We start from the raw sequence: 20,459 nt of genomic DNA, 5'->3' as shown, positions 1-20,459 counted from the left end.
ACTGGAACCCTTGTGGTCATAATGGACAGAGTGCCATGTTTTTCTTTTGGTATCTCTGTCACCTTTGTTATCTTCAACCACACAGTTCTTTCTACTAAAGGCATAAAGCCTGAAATTCTATGAGGAGGGGTTAGTTGAATACAATGACCCCTGTTCTAAACTGGTCCTTATTTTATTGACTCCCAAAAGGGAAGATAAAACCAGAAGTCCTGCCAAACATTTCGCCCGTCATGCCAACAATTCTGCCATCTTGCCATTCGTCTTCACACAAGAAAAGAGAAAACAGCAACAAATTTGTTTTTATTTAAAATTAAATTTAATTCTTAATGAAAAAATTATATTTAAAAAAAATGTCTTCCTTTGATGATAAAATTATTTAATTTCCTGTGACAAGAAGAAAAGAAATTTTCTCCATCATCATCATCATCATCATCATCATTATTATGAACCTGTTCCCTTTAATAAAAATGATTGTTATGAAGTGTCGGTGGGGTGCGATATGAATAAATAAATGATTACGTTTCAAAAAGAATAATAGTAGCAATAGTAGTAGTAGCAGCAGTAGTAGTCATAGTAGTAGTAGTAGTAGTAATAGTAATAATAGTAGCAAACACCATCATAGAGGTGGTTAAGTTTCAGCAGCTGTACATGATTGGCAGGAGGAAAAAAAGACTTGTCTAAGAGAGCTATCAGTGGTTCATTATTATTATTATTTTTTTCTTTTAAAATTCTTGGCTTTCAATGTATTTCTCGTTTACCATTCCATGCTTGAAATCATTATCACTTAGCAATCAAACCAAAATCATTATTCAACCATTCCAAAAAGCCGAATGTGCTTCCTTTTCTTTTGCTTTTTCCATGTGTAAAGTCAGTCGGTCACATGTTATGTTTCAAAAAAAAATGATTCTTTGATTCAGAAAATGGTTTAAAAAAAAAAAGAAAAAAAAGGCAACTAAAAATCCATTTCACTAAAATAAATAAATAAAAGTAATGACTTCTGTTTGTGACTAGAGATGAAATGCCTAACCATTGGTGGAGGAGGGATGTAAGTCAATTGAATGAAACCCCAGTAAATTACTGGTATCTGTTGTAGGTAACCCATACAGATTTGACGGTCAGTGTTGAGCCTGGAAATTAGAGGGACGGAACTAAGTACTTAGTCCATTACTCCTCTCTTGTATCAACATCACGGTCATTCTAATATTGTCTGTCCACTCAAAGGACAAAATCACTTGTCGAAATCATTATAATTATTATTATTGCTGTACTGGATGTTTCTTTTTTTTTTTTCTTGTTTGTACGCAGTCGTTATAATAATCATAATAATTATTAGTATTATTATTATTGTTATCTCTCCATTCAGCTTCACTAAAACTAGCAATTCCTCTTCACTCTACAGACAAATACTTCAATGCTTTTATGCCATATTTTCGGTACAAGTCTCTTTGAAATTCTCCTTTTAAAACTTTTAAACATCTGGAAAAAAAAAAGAAAAAATCTAATTAAAACATTGTTTATCATCAATATATTTAATTACAAAGACAATTGTTAATTTGCAATATCAATTCTGAGAAACAGACCATTATCATCATTGTTTAACATTCCTTCTTCCAAATTGGCATAAGTTGGATGGTTTGACAGGAGCTGACGGGGGCCAGAGCCACTGGGCCAAGCCACTGTCTGCTTTAGTGTGATTTCTACAGCTGGATGCCCTTCCTTATGCCAACCACTTTACAGAATGTATTAGGTGCTTTTTTTTCATGTGGCACTAGCAACAAGGAAGTCACCAAAGAAAGTTGCATGACAAAACTTCCCAAGTGAAGGGAGTGGCGTATTGAGAGAGGTGGCTTTATGCCAGGTGATGAGGTGATAGAGTGTGTGATAGAGAGACAGAAACAGGTGTCTTGCTGTAGAGAAGATGGGGAAGTTGGGGCATAAACTCAACATACAGGAAGGTGAATATAAGAGAAGTGGCCCAGAGGATTGGAGAGGGTGAGTGGGTAGGGAAGTAAATTTGTGAGATCGTAAGAGGAGAGTAACAGACGGATAGAGGTTCGGGGCAATGGTGTATGTTGTAGATGGTGAACACAGGTGGAGCCATGATCAATCAGGAATTTCAGTTGGAAGGGAAGATGGATAATAAGATAATTACTGTACATCGAGCAGGTTAACATCAGCTGATGGTTATTTGGATGAGAAAGGGAGGAGCTTTTGAAGCACAACGGTTGTAAGATGAAGGGCTGAGAATGAAATGTGGCAGGAGAGCTGGTCAGATGAAATATGAAGCAACACTAAAAAGTTTGTTAGAAGCTACAGGTGTATGGATGGAGAAAAGGATCAGCAAGACACTCGGGAATGTGATGGCAAGTGGGATGATAAAGAAGAGATGAGATAATGGCAGAACATGAGGGGTATGATAGAAGAGGCATCATCATCATCATCATTTAATGTCCGTTTTCCACGCTAGCATGAGTTGGATGGTTCAACTGGGGTCTAGAAGCCATGGAGGCTGCACAAGGCTCTAGTCTGATTTGGCTGAGTTTCTACAGCTGGATGCCCTTCCTAACGCCAACCATTCAGTGAGTGTAGTGGGTATTTTTTTACATGTCACTGGTACAGGTGCCAGAGCAAGCTGGCAAATGGCCACGATCGGTTGGTGCTTTTATGTGTCACCGACACGGACGCCAGTCAGGCGGCGCTGGTGTCTTAACTACAATTTCCATTGGAATTTTTATTTTGATGTTGATGTACTTGACTCAATAAGTCTCCTCAAGAACAGCGGGTCACTCCACGATCCAAGGTTAGCACAGCAGGCCGTCCTGCAAGCCATGAACTCACTTCATTTGTCGGGTCTTCAAAGTCACAGCATATCTCTAGAGGTCTCGGTCTTTCGTCATAGCCTGTGTGAGACTCAAAGCATGTAGGTCATACTTGACCACCTCGTCTCATGTCTTCCTGAGTCTACCTCTACCCCGGATTCCTTCAACAGTTTGGGAGTGGCACTTCTTCACACATCCCTCCTCATCCATCCGTAGTACATGACCATACCAACGCAATCGTCTCTCCTCCACGCTGCATCCAATGCTTCTTATGTCCAACATTTCTCTCAGGGCGCTTACACTCTCTCATGCATGGACACTGACATTACACATCCAGCGGATCATGCTAGCTTCATTTCTTTTGAGCCTACGCATGTCCTCCATAGTCACAGCCCATGTTTCACTGCCGTGAAGCATGGCAGTTCGCACACATGTGTCGTACAATCTACCTTTCACTCTGAGCAAGAGACCCTTTGTCGCCAGTAGGGGAAGAAGCTTCCTAAACTTTGTCCAGGCTATTCTTATTCTAGTGGTAACACTCTCTGAGCATCCACCTCCGCTACTAACTTGGTCACCCAGGTAGCAGAAACTACCAACTACTTCTAGTTTCTCCCCAAAGAGTGTGTGGAAATCATAAGGGAACTAAACCAATCCATTTTTTGGTTCAAATGTGGTATATTAAACATGTCTTTCTCTTTTATATTTAGATTGTTGTAATTTGAGGGCAAGTTGGTTGTTATTTTGAGTAGACCAAATGATCATATCCACCACAAGGTCCAGTCTTTCTTGCCATGTGGTGGCTCAAGTGCCTCAAAGATCTGGAGAGATATGCCCATGGGGTGCAAGCCCTTGATAGGGCCTCCCATGCTGGACAGATCAGCGGACAGAGGCTAGGCTAAAATGGATGACCTCTTCCTAGAAGTAAAAATGGATTCGCGTAGGGCCAACATCCCAATGTAGAAAAAAAGCAAAGCTACAAAAGCATCAATGATGATTTGAAACTACCAAGACCCGAGAGAGGGAAAGACGGTCCAGAATTGAGAATAGAGAGAAGTTGTGGATGGCCTATACTCCATATGAAAGGGAAGGGCCTAAATAAGGAAATAAATGATTACACAGTGGTTTCCTGATGGAATGTGTGTGTGTGAGAGAGAGAGAGAGAGGAGAGAGAGAGAGAGAGAGAGATAGAGAGAGAGAGAGAGAGAGAGAGAGTTGTTCCTTCTTAGATATAGGTATGGATATTAAAAACAATTCAGTTAGAGGGTAACAAAATGGACAAACAGTATAAGAACCTGTTCATTTCTAGCAATTACAAAGATTTGAAATTAGTTGTCTTACCTACGATATGTTGAACTAGAACGGAATTTGGCAATATCAAAACTAGGAGCATGAGGCATGTGGATCATGAAAGCATTTGGCAGGACGATTAATTCATACCTGGCGAAAAAGAAAAAGAAAATACGATTAGATTTAAATAAACAAATGGTTCTCGTTATAACCATGAATATTGTCACCGTGTCCAGCATAGCATCAAAACAGATTGAGATGGACTTAGGCTAAATGATTAGATATTCTTTTCAAAGTGGTTGAGCCAAGGACCATCACAGTACCTCCAAAGCTGGTGAGATCAGAGCAATATGGCTTGAATCACTGGGTAAAGCAGTGGTTCTTGACCCAGGTCTACATGACCTTTGGGGACCCACATAAGATTTTGCTGTTAAAATTTATCTGCATTAAAGCAGTTATACAAATTATTTTAACAATTTTTTAACAACTTTCACTTGGACAGCATGCACTGCTCTCTCACTCAATAATAATAATGATAATAATAATAATAATAATAATAATAATAATAATAATAATAATAATGATAATGGTTTCAAATTTTGGCATTATTATTATTATTACCTCCGTCTTAGCGAAGGTGGAGGTATTATTTTCAGTCGTGTTTGTTTGTTTGTCCACGGACAAGATATCTCAAAAACCACTGGATGGATTATGATGAAAATTTTAGGGATATTTGGCCCCGTGACTAGCACAAACTGATTAGATTTTAGGATTGATCCATTACTGGACAAGGATTCTGGATTATCTTTCCTGTTTTTTAAGTGGTTGCATTCTTGTTTGGGAGAGCAGTCGAGTTTATTTCCGATATTCTCATTTTAAAAATCCTCTCTGGCCAATCGTTGAGAGGATGTTCTTGTTGCCTCTTGGTGGAGGTTTGCACTCTCTGAGCGCTCGTTATTATTATTATTACTAATAGTAGTAATAATAACGTTAACTCTCAGGGGTTTCATTCCATTCACTGAAAACAGAATAATCATAAAACACACACACACACACAAGTAAATTGAAATAAAAAAAAAAGAAGCCCTACCCCTTGGCATCCAATTCCATAATGTGGGAAACTTTATTCCATCCAAAACCAAGGAATCGTTGATCATAGACAGGTACATTGGCAGCAACTACGATGTAGGGTTCAAAGTCAGACTCCCACTGAATCTGCAAAAAACCAACAAGATGCTCCTGCATGAAACATATTGCGACACCTGAAGATGGCTGGAGGCTATATCAGCCAAAACGTTGTGTTAACAACAAACAAGGTGAGGATGAAGATGATGATGATGAGAAGGAGGAGGAAGGGGGGGAGAAGGGCTGCCACCACCACTACTTAACGTCCATTTGCCTTGGCTTGGTTTTACAGCTGGATGCCCTTCCTAATGCTAACCACTCTTTACAGAGTGTACTGGGGCGTTTTATGTGGCACCGGCATTCGTGAGTTTGCCATGGAACTTGTGAGACAGAAAAGAACAAGGAAAGGGAAAATTTCCCTGGACTAGGTAGGTGGGAGAAGTGGCTTTATGCCAAACTGTTAAGTTATGGGGATGTAAACAAACTGACACCAGTTATCAACCAGTGGTGGTACACACAATGGGTTTCCATCTACTGAATTCCCTGACAAGGCTTTGGTTAGCCTCGGGCTATAACAGAAAACCCTTTCCCAAGGAACTGATCCCCAAACCCCGTAGGGTTGCAAAGCAAGCCCCTCAACCACACAGCCATAACCGTTTCTACCCTGCAGGGATTGGCTTCGTGCTTCTCAGTGAACGAGTCAGGGGGATGGTTGTGAATAGTGAATCTGTAGACAGTTACCTCCTTTGAAACCAGTTGTCTCATCCATTGACCAGTGGATGGTGCACGTCGTGGTGTTGCATTGTGGGAGAATTAAATCTATAGCATTTGGACGGCGCAACCAAAGCGATTGGACGTATTTTCTTCCTGCTGCGATTCCAAGTGATGTAACGGTCAAACATGACCACCTCTTATCTATACGAATACGAACGCACACAAACTGCCTTTATCTCTCTCTCTCTCTGCACAAATATTGTAATTTGTATGCAGTGTCAAGATTAAAACGATTTACGGCCGTATTTGCAGATTCTTATCGTCTTTTTATTCTTGTATTTGGAGAATGTCTGCCTTCTATGTTTCAGCTTTTTTTTGTATAGGAGCAAAAATTCCTAAAACTCATTCGTTGGCAAGGAATGTGCACCCCAGTATAGATCACTGGTAATAAACTTCAGGGATAACGATGACAACACTTTGGAAGCGAAAGACATGGATAAAAAGATGAAAGTCTAGAAGTGAGTAAAATGTTTCTGTTTCTGGAAACCTTGTGAATGCAAGACACAACTTACAGTGTATGGTGTAGTGGCAGTTCTCCATTTGGCAAAATTGGTTGGAGCATGACCTTTCGTCCACACATGATATCTGGAATGGAATTATCAAGATCATACTTTGTGAAGATAACTAGAACTGGAGTAGACACACACACACACAATTACACCAAATACACAAAGACTCACAGACACAATCCCATCAAATCACACACAGACATAGATCAACATTTAACACTGCTTCTCCATGCTTGCATGGGTCAGACAGAATTTGTCGAGGCAGGTTTTCTCATTGGATGCTCTTCCTGTCACCAGCCCTTACCTGTTTCCTAGCAAGGTAGGGTTTCCCCATGGACAGACGTGTTTTTCACAGAAGACTTGAAATGAATAACCCGGCTTTTATGACAACGGTCCTCATTGACAACTATTGTGTAATGTAACAAGGGTACACACTGACACACACACATCATCATCATTTAATGTCTGTTGTCCATGCTGGCATGAGTTGGATGGTTTGACCAGAGCTGGCAAGCTGGAAGGCTGCACCAGACCCCTGTCTGATTTGGCATGGTTTTCTATAGCTGGATGCACTTCCTAATGCCAACCACTCCGAGAATGACACTGGTATCTGCTACAACCGTGATTTTACTCACCTTGATGGGTTTTCTTCTCAAGCATGACACAATGCCAATGGCTTTGGTCATTGCCTCTGTGAGGCCCAAAGCTCAAAAGGAGCTTTCCATGTGCCTACGATTTCACTTGGCTCGACGGGTCTTCTCAAGCACATATATATACACATATGAATACATACGTACAAATTCTTTTTATTTGTTTCAGTCATTTGACTGCGGCCATGCTGGAGCACCGCCAATAATCGAAACAAATCGACACCAGGACCTATTCTCTGTAAGCATGTACTTATTTTATCAAACTCTTTGGCCGAACTGCTAAGTTACGGGGACGTAAACACACCAGCATTGGTTGTCAAGCGATGTTAGGGGGACAAACACAGACATACAAACATATATATATATATATATATATATATATATATATATATACATATATATGATGGGCTTCTTTTAGTTTCTGTCTACCAAATCCACCCACAAGGCTTTGGTCAGCCCAAGGCTATAGTAGAAGACACTTGCCCAAGGTGCCACGCAGTGGGACTGAACCCATAACCATGTGGTTGGTAAGCAAGCCACTTACCACACAGCCACTCCTGCGCCTATATATATATATATATATATATATTATATATATATATATGCAATAAGCTTCTTTCAGTTTCCATTCACTAAATCCACTCCTCACAATGCACAGTCTCTACAAAATGCTTACCTGAAGGTGAATAGGGTACCAACATCAAGCATGGAAAGTAATTCTGCTTTAGACTTTGGGAAAGTCAGTCTGTAGCGTTGGGTCTCAAAAGCTGGAACAATGAGGGCTTTTTTACTGTCTTTCATGTCCATCATGGACACAGCCTTCTTCAGGTATTCATATAAACCATACATGGGTAGGAAGTCGATGTCTGAAAGGTAGACATAAGGAGTGATCACCTGTTGTAAGGCCACGTTTCGCAGGTAGTTGACCGGGTAGAATTGCCCATCCCGATATACCACATGGTAACCGACATTCTTGCGAGACATTAAAATGCCAGAGCTGACGGCATAGCGCAGAAACTGTTGCACTTCTGCATCAGACATGTACAGAGCCAAGCTTATAGGGCCTTCCCAGTGTCGACAGATTGTCTCAAGCATTTGCAGTCGGTCCATGCTTAGCTGGGCCACCAAGGTAACATCGAAATCTGTTGGCTGGTAATCGTAGTCCAGATAGTAGAGGTGAGTGCGGTGAATGATGATCTGTTCACGACGAAAGTCATAGCATTCGTCGTCTTCGTTGATGGCACTCAACTGAAAGAGAAGAAGGGGAGAGATGAGCATCTCATGGATAGGATTCACATGTAGCGTTTAGGGTTAGCATGCAATACAACAGTTGCTTCTACTCTAGGCACAAGGCCTGAAATTTTGCAGGAAGGGGCATGTTGGGTTCATCGACCCCAGTATGCAACTGGTACCTAATTTATTGACCCTGAAAGGATGAAAGGCTAAGTCGACCCCGGTGGAATTTGAACTCAGAACACAGCAGCAGACGAAATACCACTAAGGATTTTGCCTGGTGTGCTAACAATTCTGCCATCTCACTGCCTTATAGCATGCAGTATATAATACTAGCATGAACTCTTTTACTTGTTTCAGTCATTAGACTGTGGCCATGCTGGAGCACTGCCACGGAGACTTTTAGTCAAACAAACCAAGTCCTGTACTTATTTTTGTTTTCAAGTCTGGTATAATTCCATTGGCCATTTTTTGCCAAGCCACTAAGTTATGAGGATATAAACAAACTAACACTGGTTGCCAAGCAGTGGTAGGGAACAAACAACTACATACATACAAATATAAATATACAACAGGCTTCTTTTAGTTTCCATCTACCCAATCAACTGACAAGGCTTTGGGCAGCCTGAAGCTATAGGAGAAGACACTTGCCCAAATAGTTGACTTCTATAGTAGAAGAGAAAGAAGAAAGCTATTCTAAAGAAAAAAAACCCAAAACAACTTAATCCAAGATATATTAAGTTGATATTTAGCCATAAGTGTAGAGAGAGAGACATCATCATCATAACATCAATAAGGAATGAGTTGAGCAAATGTCAAAATGGTGTGCTAACCTGATCTTGGAAGCGAGGTCCAACACGTGTGGTTCCACAAGCGAACAATTCTTGGCGTAGCAAATTGCCATCGTATTTCAGGAATGTTAGATAAAGGTTCCGAAAGAACTCGACATTTTTATTCTTAACTTTTAGTTTCTTGGGAGAATTCCAGTGTATGATCTAATGGAAAAAGAAGAAGAAATCAAAAGTTGAAATATTAGTTTTACACAAGTAAAGAATGTGGAAATATTTCTTTAATATGTAACACTAGTTTTACGTAAAATATCATTTTCTTTTACTTGTTTTAGTCATTTGGCTGCAGCCATGCTGGAGCACCACCTTTTAGTCAAACAAACCAACTCCAGGACTCATTCTTTGTAAGCCTAGTACTTATTCTATCAGTCTCTTTTGTCGAGCTGCTAAGTTATGGGGACGTAAACACACCACCGTCGGTTGTCAAGTGATGGTGCGGGAAGAAACACAGACACACACACACATATATATATATATACACAAGAAGCCCGTCATGTATATATATATGTATATAAATACATACATACATACATGACGGGCTTCTTTCAGTTTCCGTCTACCAAATCCGCTCACAAGACTTTGGTTGGCCCAAGGCTATAGTAGAAGAAACTTGCCCAAGGTGATATGCAGTGGGACTGAACCCAGAACCATGTAGTTGGGAAGCAGGCTTCTTACCACACAGCCACTCCTGCACCATTTATAAACTTCTGTTGATTAAACCACGAAAATCTGGGTTATAGGAAATTAATTAAACAACCGATGGATTAATTGGTTAAATGGTAACAAATTGACTAGTAGTGGTAGTAGTGGTAGTAGTAGTAGTAGTAATGATAAAAATCCTTTCTATTAGAAGCAGAAGGTCTGAAATTGTGGGGGAGGGGGATAGCTGAAAGGATGAATGGAAAAGTCAACCCCCAGCAGAATTTGAACTCAGAACCTTGTGACATGAAATGCTGCTGAGCATTTCGTCCAGTCTGCTCGTGATTCAGCCATCTCACTGCCTTAATTACAATAATCGTTTCTACTAGAGGCACAAGGCCTGAAATTTTAGAGGAGGGGGGATAGTCGATTACATTGACCCCCCAGTACATGACTGGTAATTTTTACATTGACTTTGAAAGGACGAAAGCCAAAGTTGACCATGGCAGAATTTGAACTCAGAATGTAAACACGGGTGAACTGCTACAAAGCATTTTGCCTGGCATGCAAACGGTCTTGCAAGCTCACCGCCTCAACAACAACAACAACAACAACAACAATAATCCTTTCTGCTATAGGCACAAGGCCTGAAATTTGGGGAGAGGGGACTCGTTGATTACACAAGGGCAGCTTGGGGCAGGAGGGGATGAGCCAGTTACACTGACCCCAGTATTCAACTGGTACTTATTTTATCAACCCTGAAAGGATGAAAGGCAAAGCCAACCTTGGCGGAATTTGATCTCAGAATGTATCGATGGGCAAAATACCGCTAAGCATTTTATCCAGCATGCTAATGATGCTGCCAGCTCACCGCCTTCTTAGTAGTAGTAGTAGTAATAATAATAATAATAATAATCCTTTCTGCTATAGGCACAAGGCCTGAAATTTGGAGGAAGGAGACTCGTTGATTATATCGCCCCCAGTGTCTCACTGGTATTTAATCTAACAACCCCGAAAGGATGAAAGGCAAAGCTGACCTCAGTGACTTTAAGCGAAACAGAATCAGTGCATGAATTTATTTGTGGCAAATTGACCGTTCCAAGATGCAACAAATTCTGGGTAATTCTTCAGTTTAAAGCTGACACCATTTCCCAAGACTTTCAAATCTATTTAATTGTAAATCTTAAAGTATCATTAAAATCAATCCCTTAAACACTCTTCTTCCACTCCACCGACCCCCAAGACCCTCACAGAAATATAATCCATAACAATTTAGTAACAGGGCACAAACCTTTAAATCTGCTACTTCGCTGTAACATTGCTCGCTCCGTGTGTTGTCACTGAGTTGGACGTTCCACTGACATGGCAGTCGATACACTAGGTAAGGATGTTGCTTTAAGACGGCATTGAAGATATCCTGAAATGATTAAAGATTAAAGATTAATAGTCAAGCAAAACAGTCAAGAGAAAAAGAAATGAGACGAGCAACTCAAGTTTTGTTGCAAAGACGTTTAAAGGTTGGCTCACCTGGTCTGCTAACGATGTTGACAGCATACTCATCAGTTCACGTTCAGCAATGAGGCGCCATACCTGCATCCAGTTCAATTCTTGCAGCATTCGGATGTCCAACAGAATTACGCCAGTATTAAACCCTCGGCCCTTAAAAAGATCAAACAAAAGGCGTCAATAGAACTGGCTTAACAGATAATCACTTTTATATTATTTAAGACTAGCAGTATAACCTGGCCTTGCCTGGGATTAAGTTATGATTATTACACTAATCAAGTTCTTTATTTCAAACCAAACTAAGTAATATCGAAGTCAAATTTGACCGAAATCCATTGAAATTGGTTATATTATATATATATATATATATATGTTATATATATATTATATATATCATATATATATAATATAATATAATATAAATATATATGGGCAACACATACGAACACACATACACACACGTACGTACGTACACCCATTGCATGTTTTGTGCACGCATACACGTTCATAAACAGAAACGAATGGAAAAAATGTTAAATTTGGAGATTAACACTTGCACGATTTTCACTAAGAAAAAAAATCGGTTTTTTTTTGCGTGGAATCAGCTACTCTTGCCTCAAAACCCTTTTTGTGGTCCGTGAAACGGAGTTGGGTGTGGTGGAAGCCTCGCAAATTGTACCCATTTATATTGTGCAATTCACTGACAAATTGTTACTCACCTCTTTGTTTCTTTATTGTTAAATAAATGGATTGTCAACAAAACACCTTTTTACTCGGCGTAAAATAAAAACAAAACTCTTTCGCACCCAAAGTAATGTGTGAGTGAGAGAGAGAGAGGGGGGGAGAGAAAGATGAATGATTTAAAATAAATATATTGTAATTGTTGTGTGAGAAAGTATATATACTATGATTATAAAATATAGTGTCTTCCAAAACATCCTAAATTTGAACACTATATCTCATGTTTAAGAAAAAATAAAACATTTTACATTTTATTTTTTATGAATGTCGTCACTTACTCTCTCTCTCACACATTTTGTCTTTCCCTTTTTTTTGTTTAGACGCTGTGAAACTCTGCCTGTCTTCCACTTTTCTTTATCTTGTTTTTTTTGTTAGATGCCGTCAAACTATCTCTCTTTCTTACGCATACTTTTTCTTTACTATTTTTGCGAGATGTTGCGAAACACTCTCTCTCTCCCTCACACACACACATCAACGCACAACTTCTCTCTATCCCTCACACACACACACACTTTCGCTTGGCTATGGCTAGAAGGGACTTAACTCATGTTATCAATCTTCAAAATACGGCTGAAACTAGATTTTTACCACTAAAAGCTATGGCCAAAAATAGATTTTTACCGCTATCTGTGGGTGCCTCGGGGAAAAATAAGTTGACAAAACCCAGATAGGCTGTTGACAAATGTCCTCCTAAAATTGGGGCGACATGCGTGCTAGTTTGTGGATGTGCATAAATTGCAATCACGTACACACACACACACACACATCATGCCTTTTATAGATACAGATTCAACTTTATTTCTAAAATTCTCAAATAGTTTGGATAAATAAATTTCTCACTAAAATTCAAGACTTTGTTTTATTTATGTATTTTTGGATTAACTTCAGAAATACAAAGTTGACAAAAGAAAGGAAATGTTTTACAGATTTTTGTTGTTTTTGTAAAAGATGAGTTAAGTATGTGGAAAGAGGTGGGGGTTGGAAACGGGTGAAGGTTGGGGATACGAAAAATGCCCCTCAATCTGTAGAAAATTTTTCTGACACATGCAAATAGAGCCAAGTGGATTTTAAAATAATATTTTGTGTGTGTGTGATCGAGTGTGTCTCTCATCATCATTTAACGTCCAATTTTCCATGCTTGCATTGGTCAGACGGATTTTTTTGAGGCTCCACAGCTGAATGTCGTTTTTGTTACCAATCCTGACCTATTTCCAAGGTAATATTTCTCAGTCCACTCTGTAAAGTGGTTGGCGTTAAGAAGGGCATCCAGCTGTAGAATGCCAAAACAGACAATGACATCTGGTGCAGCTCTTGGCCATGTCAGCTTCTGTCAAACTGCCCAACCCATGCCAGCATGGAAAACGGACATTAAATGATGACAATGATGATGATGATACACAGACACACACACACCACACATCTGTGTGAAATAAATTTGTAATTCTTTTCAAATTTTAGACCATTTATTGTTCTTGAATAAGAAAGAAAAAGTATTGAAAAATAATTCAAAATAATTCACAGAATATTTAATAGAATCTGCGTATCAATGTGGCATCTTACCAAAGCAGGCCATGGACGGTGGTTTTTCCATAATTTTCCAAGGTACCAATCACTCTGATTCTCAACAAGACCAATTGCCTGAAGAAAATTTTAAAAAATAAATAAAATCTCGACCAAATGGGAATGATTTTCAAACCATCTTATATTCCAATAATCCTGAGACCCAGTTTAATAATGTTTGAAATCTTTATGAGGAAATGAGAATGAAATGGTTAGTGATGTGGAGGATGTGGTTTTGGGGTGGGTGGGTGCACAGGGTAAAACTGTCTGACTGAGATCCTCCTTCATCAACAGGATTGGGTATTGGCTTGCAGTAGATTGTCTCTTAGAAATGGCTAAAAGTTTCTGTTAGGGGTACCAAAAAGAAATGTATTTTCAAGCAAATAGTCTGATGTCTCACCACAGGAGAATCCACATCAAGGAATCAGGGACTTAATAAACCTCGGTCCATTGTTCAAGGCCATCTCAAGCAGATTGGGATAGAGTATAGAGAAGAGAAGTGGTTAGAGAAAAAAAGGGAGTCATCCAATGACACGACAATGCAAGGCCACATTCATTGAAGATAACCCAAGAGAAGGAAAATCCATTGGGCTGAAAAGCCTGTACCCCACGCTTCCTACCCACCAGACCTAAAACCATCAGATTTTCACTTCTTCAGTTTACTTGAACATTCTACAAGTGGAAAACTGTTCAGAAGCAGAGACAATGTCAAAACAACACTCCAAACATCTTTCTCTTCTACAAAACTTTGCCCCCCCCCCCCCCAAGGAATCAGAGAACTGGTTTCTTGGTGGGAAAATGCTAACGATGACGATTACGTTTTAAATGAACAAATATATTTATGATATGTTTTATGCAGATTTAAATTCACTACATGAAAAGCAACATCCCTTTTTCAGTAACCCTAAGATATTACAGTTCTTCACCCTTCCCAGTTTTAACCCTTTCATTACCAACCCGGCTGAAACCACTTCTGGCTCTGTAGTACAAATGTCTTGTTTTCATAAGTTTTGAATTAAAATCTTCCACCAAACCTTAGTCACAATTTATGTTCCTAACACTAGCTGAGTGACAACTAAGTTATTTTATTAAATTCTTTGTTCTATTTAAAATTAATTGAAAGAAACACAGAACATCTCAACAGAAATGTGGTAAGAAAAGGGTTAAAATATATAATAGAGAAACAATTCTTAACCCTTTCATTACCAACCCAGCAGAAACCGCCTGTGCTTCTGTAGTACAAATGTCTTGTTCTCATAAGTTTTGAATTAAAATCTTCCACCAAACCTTAGTCACAATTTATGTTCCTAACACTAGCTTAATGATAACTAACTTATTTTAATAAACTGTTTTTGTTATATTTAAAATTAATTGAAAGCAACACAGAGCATCTCAACAGAAATACAGTAACAAAAGTGTTAACAGACATCTTGATGACTTTAACCTGATATAATTATCTGCCCCTGTCTAGATGATTATTTCTCCTCCTCTCATCGCTTGAAACACTGCATATGTTGGTTGCAACTAAGACAAACAGTGTCAGGGCATTGGTTACAGCAAATGCTATAAGGGTAAGGGGAAAAAAGAAAAGGGCTGTTTTCTCTTACTTGTTTTCCTTTCAATATTCTGAATATTTTCCACAGGTCTGCAATATCTGTAGCAAATGTGATATCAGTGTCAAGGACAATAACCTAGAAACAAGAAACAAAGGAAATTATAGCAAGAGATAAGTTCTTTTATTCTTTTACTTGTTTCAGTCATTTGACTGCGACCATGCTGGAGCATTGCCTTAAGCCGAGCTAATCGACCCCAGGACTAATTCTATCGGTCTCTTTTGTTGAACCACTAGTTTACAGGGATGTAAACACACCAACATTGGTTATCAAGTGATGGTAGGGGGACAAACATACACACACACACACAGATATATATATATATATATATATATATATACACACACACATATATATGATGGGCTTCTTTCAGTTTCCATGTACCAAATTCAGTCACAAGGCTTTGGTTGGCCTGCGGCTATAGTAGAAGACACTTGCCCAAGGTGCCATGCAGTAGGATTGAACCCAGAACCATGTGGTTGGAAGCAAGCTTCTTACCACACACACACACAGTGTAAATCAGTATTATTTTTGAGTCTTTAGGAGATTCTATAAATGCTTTTTCTGTAGATTCTGTAATGAAACACGTGTAACATGGAATTCAAATATATCAAATGTTTCCAGTCTTTTGTTTTGTAAATACAACAACAACACACACACATGCACATACATTTATAGGTGGTAGGCATGGCTGTGTGGTTAAGAAGGTTGCTTTGCAACGATGTGGCTTTAGGTTCAGTCTCACAGTGCAATGCCTTGGACAAATTTCTTCTACTCTAGTCATGGGCTAACCAATGCCTTGTGAATGAATTTAGTGGGTAGAAACTGTGAACTGCTTGACAACCAGTGTTGCTTTGTTCATGTCCTAATAACCTAGCAGTTTGGCAAAAGAAACCAATAGAATAAATACCAAATTAATAAAAAAAAAGTACTGGAGTTGATTTCTTCAACTAAACTCTTCGAGGCATTGCCCCAGCATGGCCACGGTCCAATGACTGAAACAAATAAAAGAAATATGTGGTAAGAAGTTTGCTTCCTAAACACATGGTCCTGGGTTCAATCCCACTGCGTGGCACCTTGGCAAGTGTCTTCTATTATAGCCTCAAGCCAATCAAAGCCTTGTGAGTGGATTTGGCAGATGGAAACTGAAAGAAGCCCTTTGTGTGTCTATATATATGTGTGTGTGTGTTTCATTGAGTTAGTTTCATCAAACTGCTTGAAAACCGGTGTTGGTGTGTTTATGTCCCCCACAATGTAGAGTTTTCGCAAAAGAAACTGATAGAATAAGAAGCAGGCTTAAAAGCAAGTATTGGGGTTGATTCTTCAAGGTGGTGCCCCAGCATGGCCGCAATCCAATGACTGAAATAAAACACAGGCAAAAGATGATAGATATATATGTATGTGTGTTACCTTTTCTAAGGGTAGTAACTTGGGGAGAGTCAGTTTCATCAGACCGTATACCCCGGAGTAATGTTTGTTTGGAATCCAAGCAATTTCAGGCTGGAAGAAGAAGAAAAGATGAAGAACATACAGACAATCTCCTCTCTCGATTGATTTGGCAGGGAAACGGGCAACAGCATTCAATATGGTTACAGGGAAGTTCTTAGACATTAATTCAAGTCATGACGAAGAAAGAACTAACGATAATGATTGGTTTAGTAAAGCTGAATACAAAAATTCAGCAGAGACAATTTACGAAAAAAAAAAAAAAAAAAGGTTGTGGAGGAAGAAAAGAAAAAAAAACTTTGTTGTAATCATCATCATCATCATCCAGTATTTTAATACTGGGTTTTCTCCCCGTTAACAGGGGTGGCCAGATCTATCCCAATGCCATAGCAACTGAGATAGACAGGTGCACTCAACCGTTGGGTTGGCTGGTGTCCATTCTCCTTTGCTATGGCATTGAGGCTTTCATGTAAGGTGCCAAGGTCCCTTATGCCATGGCTTATGTTACAGGTTTTGAAAGGACTACAAAAGACTAAAAAACCAGCAGAACATTACAATAATGAAAATTACTGTTTTTAAATCTCACAATGAGAGATATTCAGCCACAGCACTTTGGAGTAAAGATTGTTTGCCAACATAACATGGCAGTCCTGGTTTAGGACGAATGTTGCTGTAATTTAGCCCCGGGATATATGACATGATCTGAAGAAGAGAAATAACCCAGAAATGGCAATACACAGATATTGTTTTGAGCTGAATGGGGTGCTAGATTCCCTTGTTTGAAAATATAAGGACACAGATGGTGTTGTGTAGCCAGCTGGAGACAACGTCTCCTGGGGCTAAACTACAGCAACATTCGTCCTAACCCAGGACTGCCATGTTATGTGGGCAAACAATCTTTATTACAACAATGGTTTTGAATTTTGGCACAAGGCCAGCAAGTTCAGCGGTTAGATGGATTATATTGACCCCAGTACATGACTAGTACTTATTTTGTCAACCTTGAAGGGATGAACGGCAAAGTTGACCTTGGTGAAATTTGAACCCAGAATGTAAAGCTAGATGAAAAAGTGTTAAACAATTATCCTGGCTTGCTAACCATTCTGCCAGCTGGCCACCCTCAGTAAATAATAATAATTTCAAATTTTCGAAACAAGGGCAAATTGTGGGGAGGTGGGGATGAGTCAATTACATCAACCCCAGTGTTCAACTGGTACTTATTTTATCGATCTCAAAAGGCTGAAAAGCAAAGTCAACCTCGGTGGAGTTTGAACTCAGAACGAAGCATTTCGCCCAGCTCACTGCCTTAATAATCCTTTCTACTATAGGCACAGGGCCTGAAATTTGGGGGAGGGGTTAAGTCGATTACATTGACCCCAGTACTCAACTGGTACTTAATTTATCGACCCAGAAAGGACAAACTGCAAAGTTGTCCTTGGTGGAATTTGAACTCAGAATATAACAACGGGAGAAATACTGCTAAGTATTTTGTCCAGCGTGTTAACAATTCTGCCAGCTTGCTGCTTTATAGAATAATAATAATAATAATAATAATAATAATAATGTGTTACATTGCATTAATGTCACAATCAGTTTTAAAATTCCTTTACCTTGATTTCATTGGCAGAATAGAAGCTAACTTGAACTGAAATAGAAAACAAATAATAAATGAAGACATTTCTGTGTGTGTGTGTGTGTGTGCACCCACTCTTTCTCTTCCCCTCACCCAACCTACCCAACATTATGCTATCTCTCTTGCTTCCCTCATCATTTCTATTGTACCTTTCCCTCAGACATCCCCTCCTACCCCACTCACTCCTGGCATCTCTCTCTACCCCACTCATTCCTAGACACTCCATACCTTGCTGGTCTACCCTGATACCCTCAGCATCACCACCTTTCATCACTTTCCGTCCCCACCTCATCATTTCCATCCACTCTCCCAAACTGTGAGTAGTCCTGTAGCTTCCTTACAGCAAGGAACCTGTTCTGCTCTGGCCCTTTTCTCTCACACTTTACCCCTCTCAAGTCTTCTAGTATAAAGCTTCCTCTCCTCATTTGAGGGTCATAGTTTTGCAAGTTGCTACCTTGCTAGTGCAGGTGGCATGAAAAAGGCACCCAGTACATGCTGTAAAGTGGGTAGGATTGGTGAAGGGCATCCAGCCACAGAAACTGTGCCAAACAACCTCTGCCAGCAGAGGACATTGATGTTAAATGAGGCTGATGATGTATATAAAAGTGTGTGTGTGTGTGTAAATGTACACAATTTTGCATTGACACAACTTGGCCAACCCATTTACAAACATCACATGATATCTGGACAAGTGTATACATACACATATATACAAGACAGGCTTCTTTCAGTTTTCATCTACCAAATCCCCTCACAAGGCTACAGAAGAAGACACTTGCCCAAGGTGCCATGCAGTGGGAGCGAACCAGAAACCACATGGCTGGGAAGCCAGCCTGCACCACTACATGATGTAGTTATGTCAAGATTGGGTGAAATAAGAATGCTGCCAGTCTGGTAAAAAAGAAAACTGAAAAACCCTAATCTTAATCTTAAAGAAGAGTGTAGGGTGTTTGTGTAAGTTTATATAGAGAGGAAAGAGAATGGGACCTGACCTTCAGCAACATTCCAGGTTTTGAATAATTTCTGTAAGATGAGATGAGCGACACTATCAGAGATGAAATGAAAGTGAAGAGGATTCTTGCGGTAGAACAGAATACTTTTAATTAACGTGACGACATCTCTTGTAGCATTGTGCCCAGCACATACAATAGCCACATGGATAATCTGGTTAAAAGACAAAAAATAAAAAAAAAAGGTAGATATATTGCATAGATTTCAGTATTTTAAACAACTTTTACAGATTCACAAAAGTCAGGGGTTTGTCAAACACAAAATTTGAAACTTTGTGGTTATTTCTACGACCATACAGAAAATATTTGGAAATATGTTAGAAGTCACTTCCTGGGTTTTGAAGCAAATCTGTTCACTGTTTAACCCCAGGCCGACTCTGATTAAGCTGGCATTTAGGATTACATTATCCAATATGTCTTTTCACTAGGCTGGCGTATTGGGATTGTCTCTGTTGTGTCTTTTATCTAAATATTTCTTTGACCATTGTCCCAATGAACTTTCTGGTTTGCTACCCTCACTCAAGACTTTTAAACATGTCACTCGCTTCCCTGCCCAGCTGCAGCATTTCTCTGTGGAGCTTCCTGTTAGTCATAGGTCCTTCTGTTCTAATTGCTTCCTTCCTTGAACTGGTGCTTTCTAGAACTCTCTACTATCGTCTTAATTTTGACATTCAGTCCTTTAATTTTTCGTCAATCAACATCTTTTGAATTTATAAGACCCTTCTTTTCCTTCTTTGTATAGTTTTTTTATGCTTTGCCAGTTCCTGTTAAACCGTCCAACCCATACCAGCATGGAAAACAGAATTTGGATGATGATGGTGATGTATTCAATTAATAAACTATAATCTCTCTCTCTCTCTCTGTCTTTCTATTTCTATACATTTCAGCAAGTGTGTGCATTTGTCTCCAACTGTTCTGCTCCGATCCATTCTGGCACCAGTCTTCTGGCACCAGACTCCTGCAAGTGCTACAATACAAAACCACCAACTTCAAATGTTTATCTGTTATCTTTCATATTTTACTTGTTTCAGTTATCATACCATGGCCATGCTGGGGCACCGTCTTA

The 20,459-nt window shown here is 39.4% G+C and overlaps 1 protein-coding gene across 2 annotated transcripts in view; it reads right to left on the bottom strand.

The window, feature by feature from the left end:
- Positions 1-718: 718 nt before the first annotated feature.
- Positions 719-20,459, bottom strand: part of LOC115213840 (LARGE xylosyl- and glucuronyltransferase 2) — a 63,681-nt gene continuing 43,940 nt past the window's right edge. Inside the window, exons 8-20 of one of the 2 annotated variants that reach the window (XM_029782771.2) lie at positions 19,376-19,547; positions 18,361-18,395; positions 16,715-16,804; positions 15,299-15,382; positions 13,692-13,769; positions 11,412-11,543; positions 11,176-11,301; positions 9,231-9,392; positions 7,841-8,412; positions 6,518-6,590; positions 5,197-5,321; positions 4,158-4,256; positions 719-1,476 (exon numbers count right to left, since the gene is read on the bottom strand). In XM_029782771.2, coding sequence (XP_029638631.1) covers positions 1,389-1,476; positions 4,158-4,256; positions 5,197-5,321; positions 6,518-6,590; positions 7,841-8,412; positions 9,231-9,392; positions 11,176-11,301; positions 11,412-11,543; positions 13,692-13,769; positions 15,299-15,382; positions 16,715-16,804; positions 18,361-18,395; positions 19,376-19,547 — 1,836 coding nt within the window. In that variant the 3' untranslated portion in view covers positions 719-1,388. The remainder of the gene's footprint in view (positions 1,477-4,157; positions 4,257-5,196; positions 5,322-6,517; positions 6,591-7,840; positions 8,413-9,230; positions 9,393-11,175; positions 11,302-11,411; positions 11,544-13,691; positions 13,770-15,298; positions 15,383-16,714; positions 16,805-18,360; positions 18,396-19,375; positions 19,548-20,459) is intronic. The other variant, XM_029782769.2, reaches the window with a different exon arrangement.

This window comes from Octopus sinensis, linkage group LG7 (assembly GCF_006345805.1).
Source record: "Octopus sinensis linkage group LG7, ASM634580v1, whole genome shotgun sequence".
In the NCBI taxonomy this organism is placed as follows: domain Eukaryota; kingdom Metazoa; phylum Mollusca; class Cephalopoda; order Octopoda; family Octopodidae; genus Octopus; species Octopus sinensis.
This window is presented reverse-complemented; position numbering and strand designations above follow the sequence as displayed.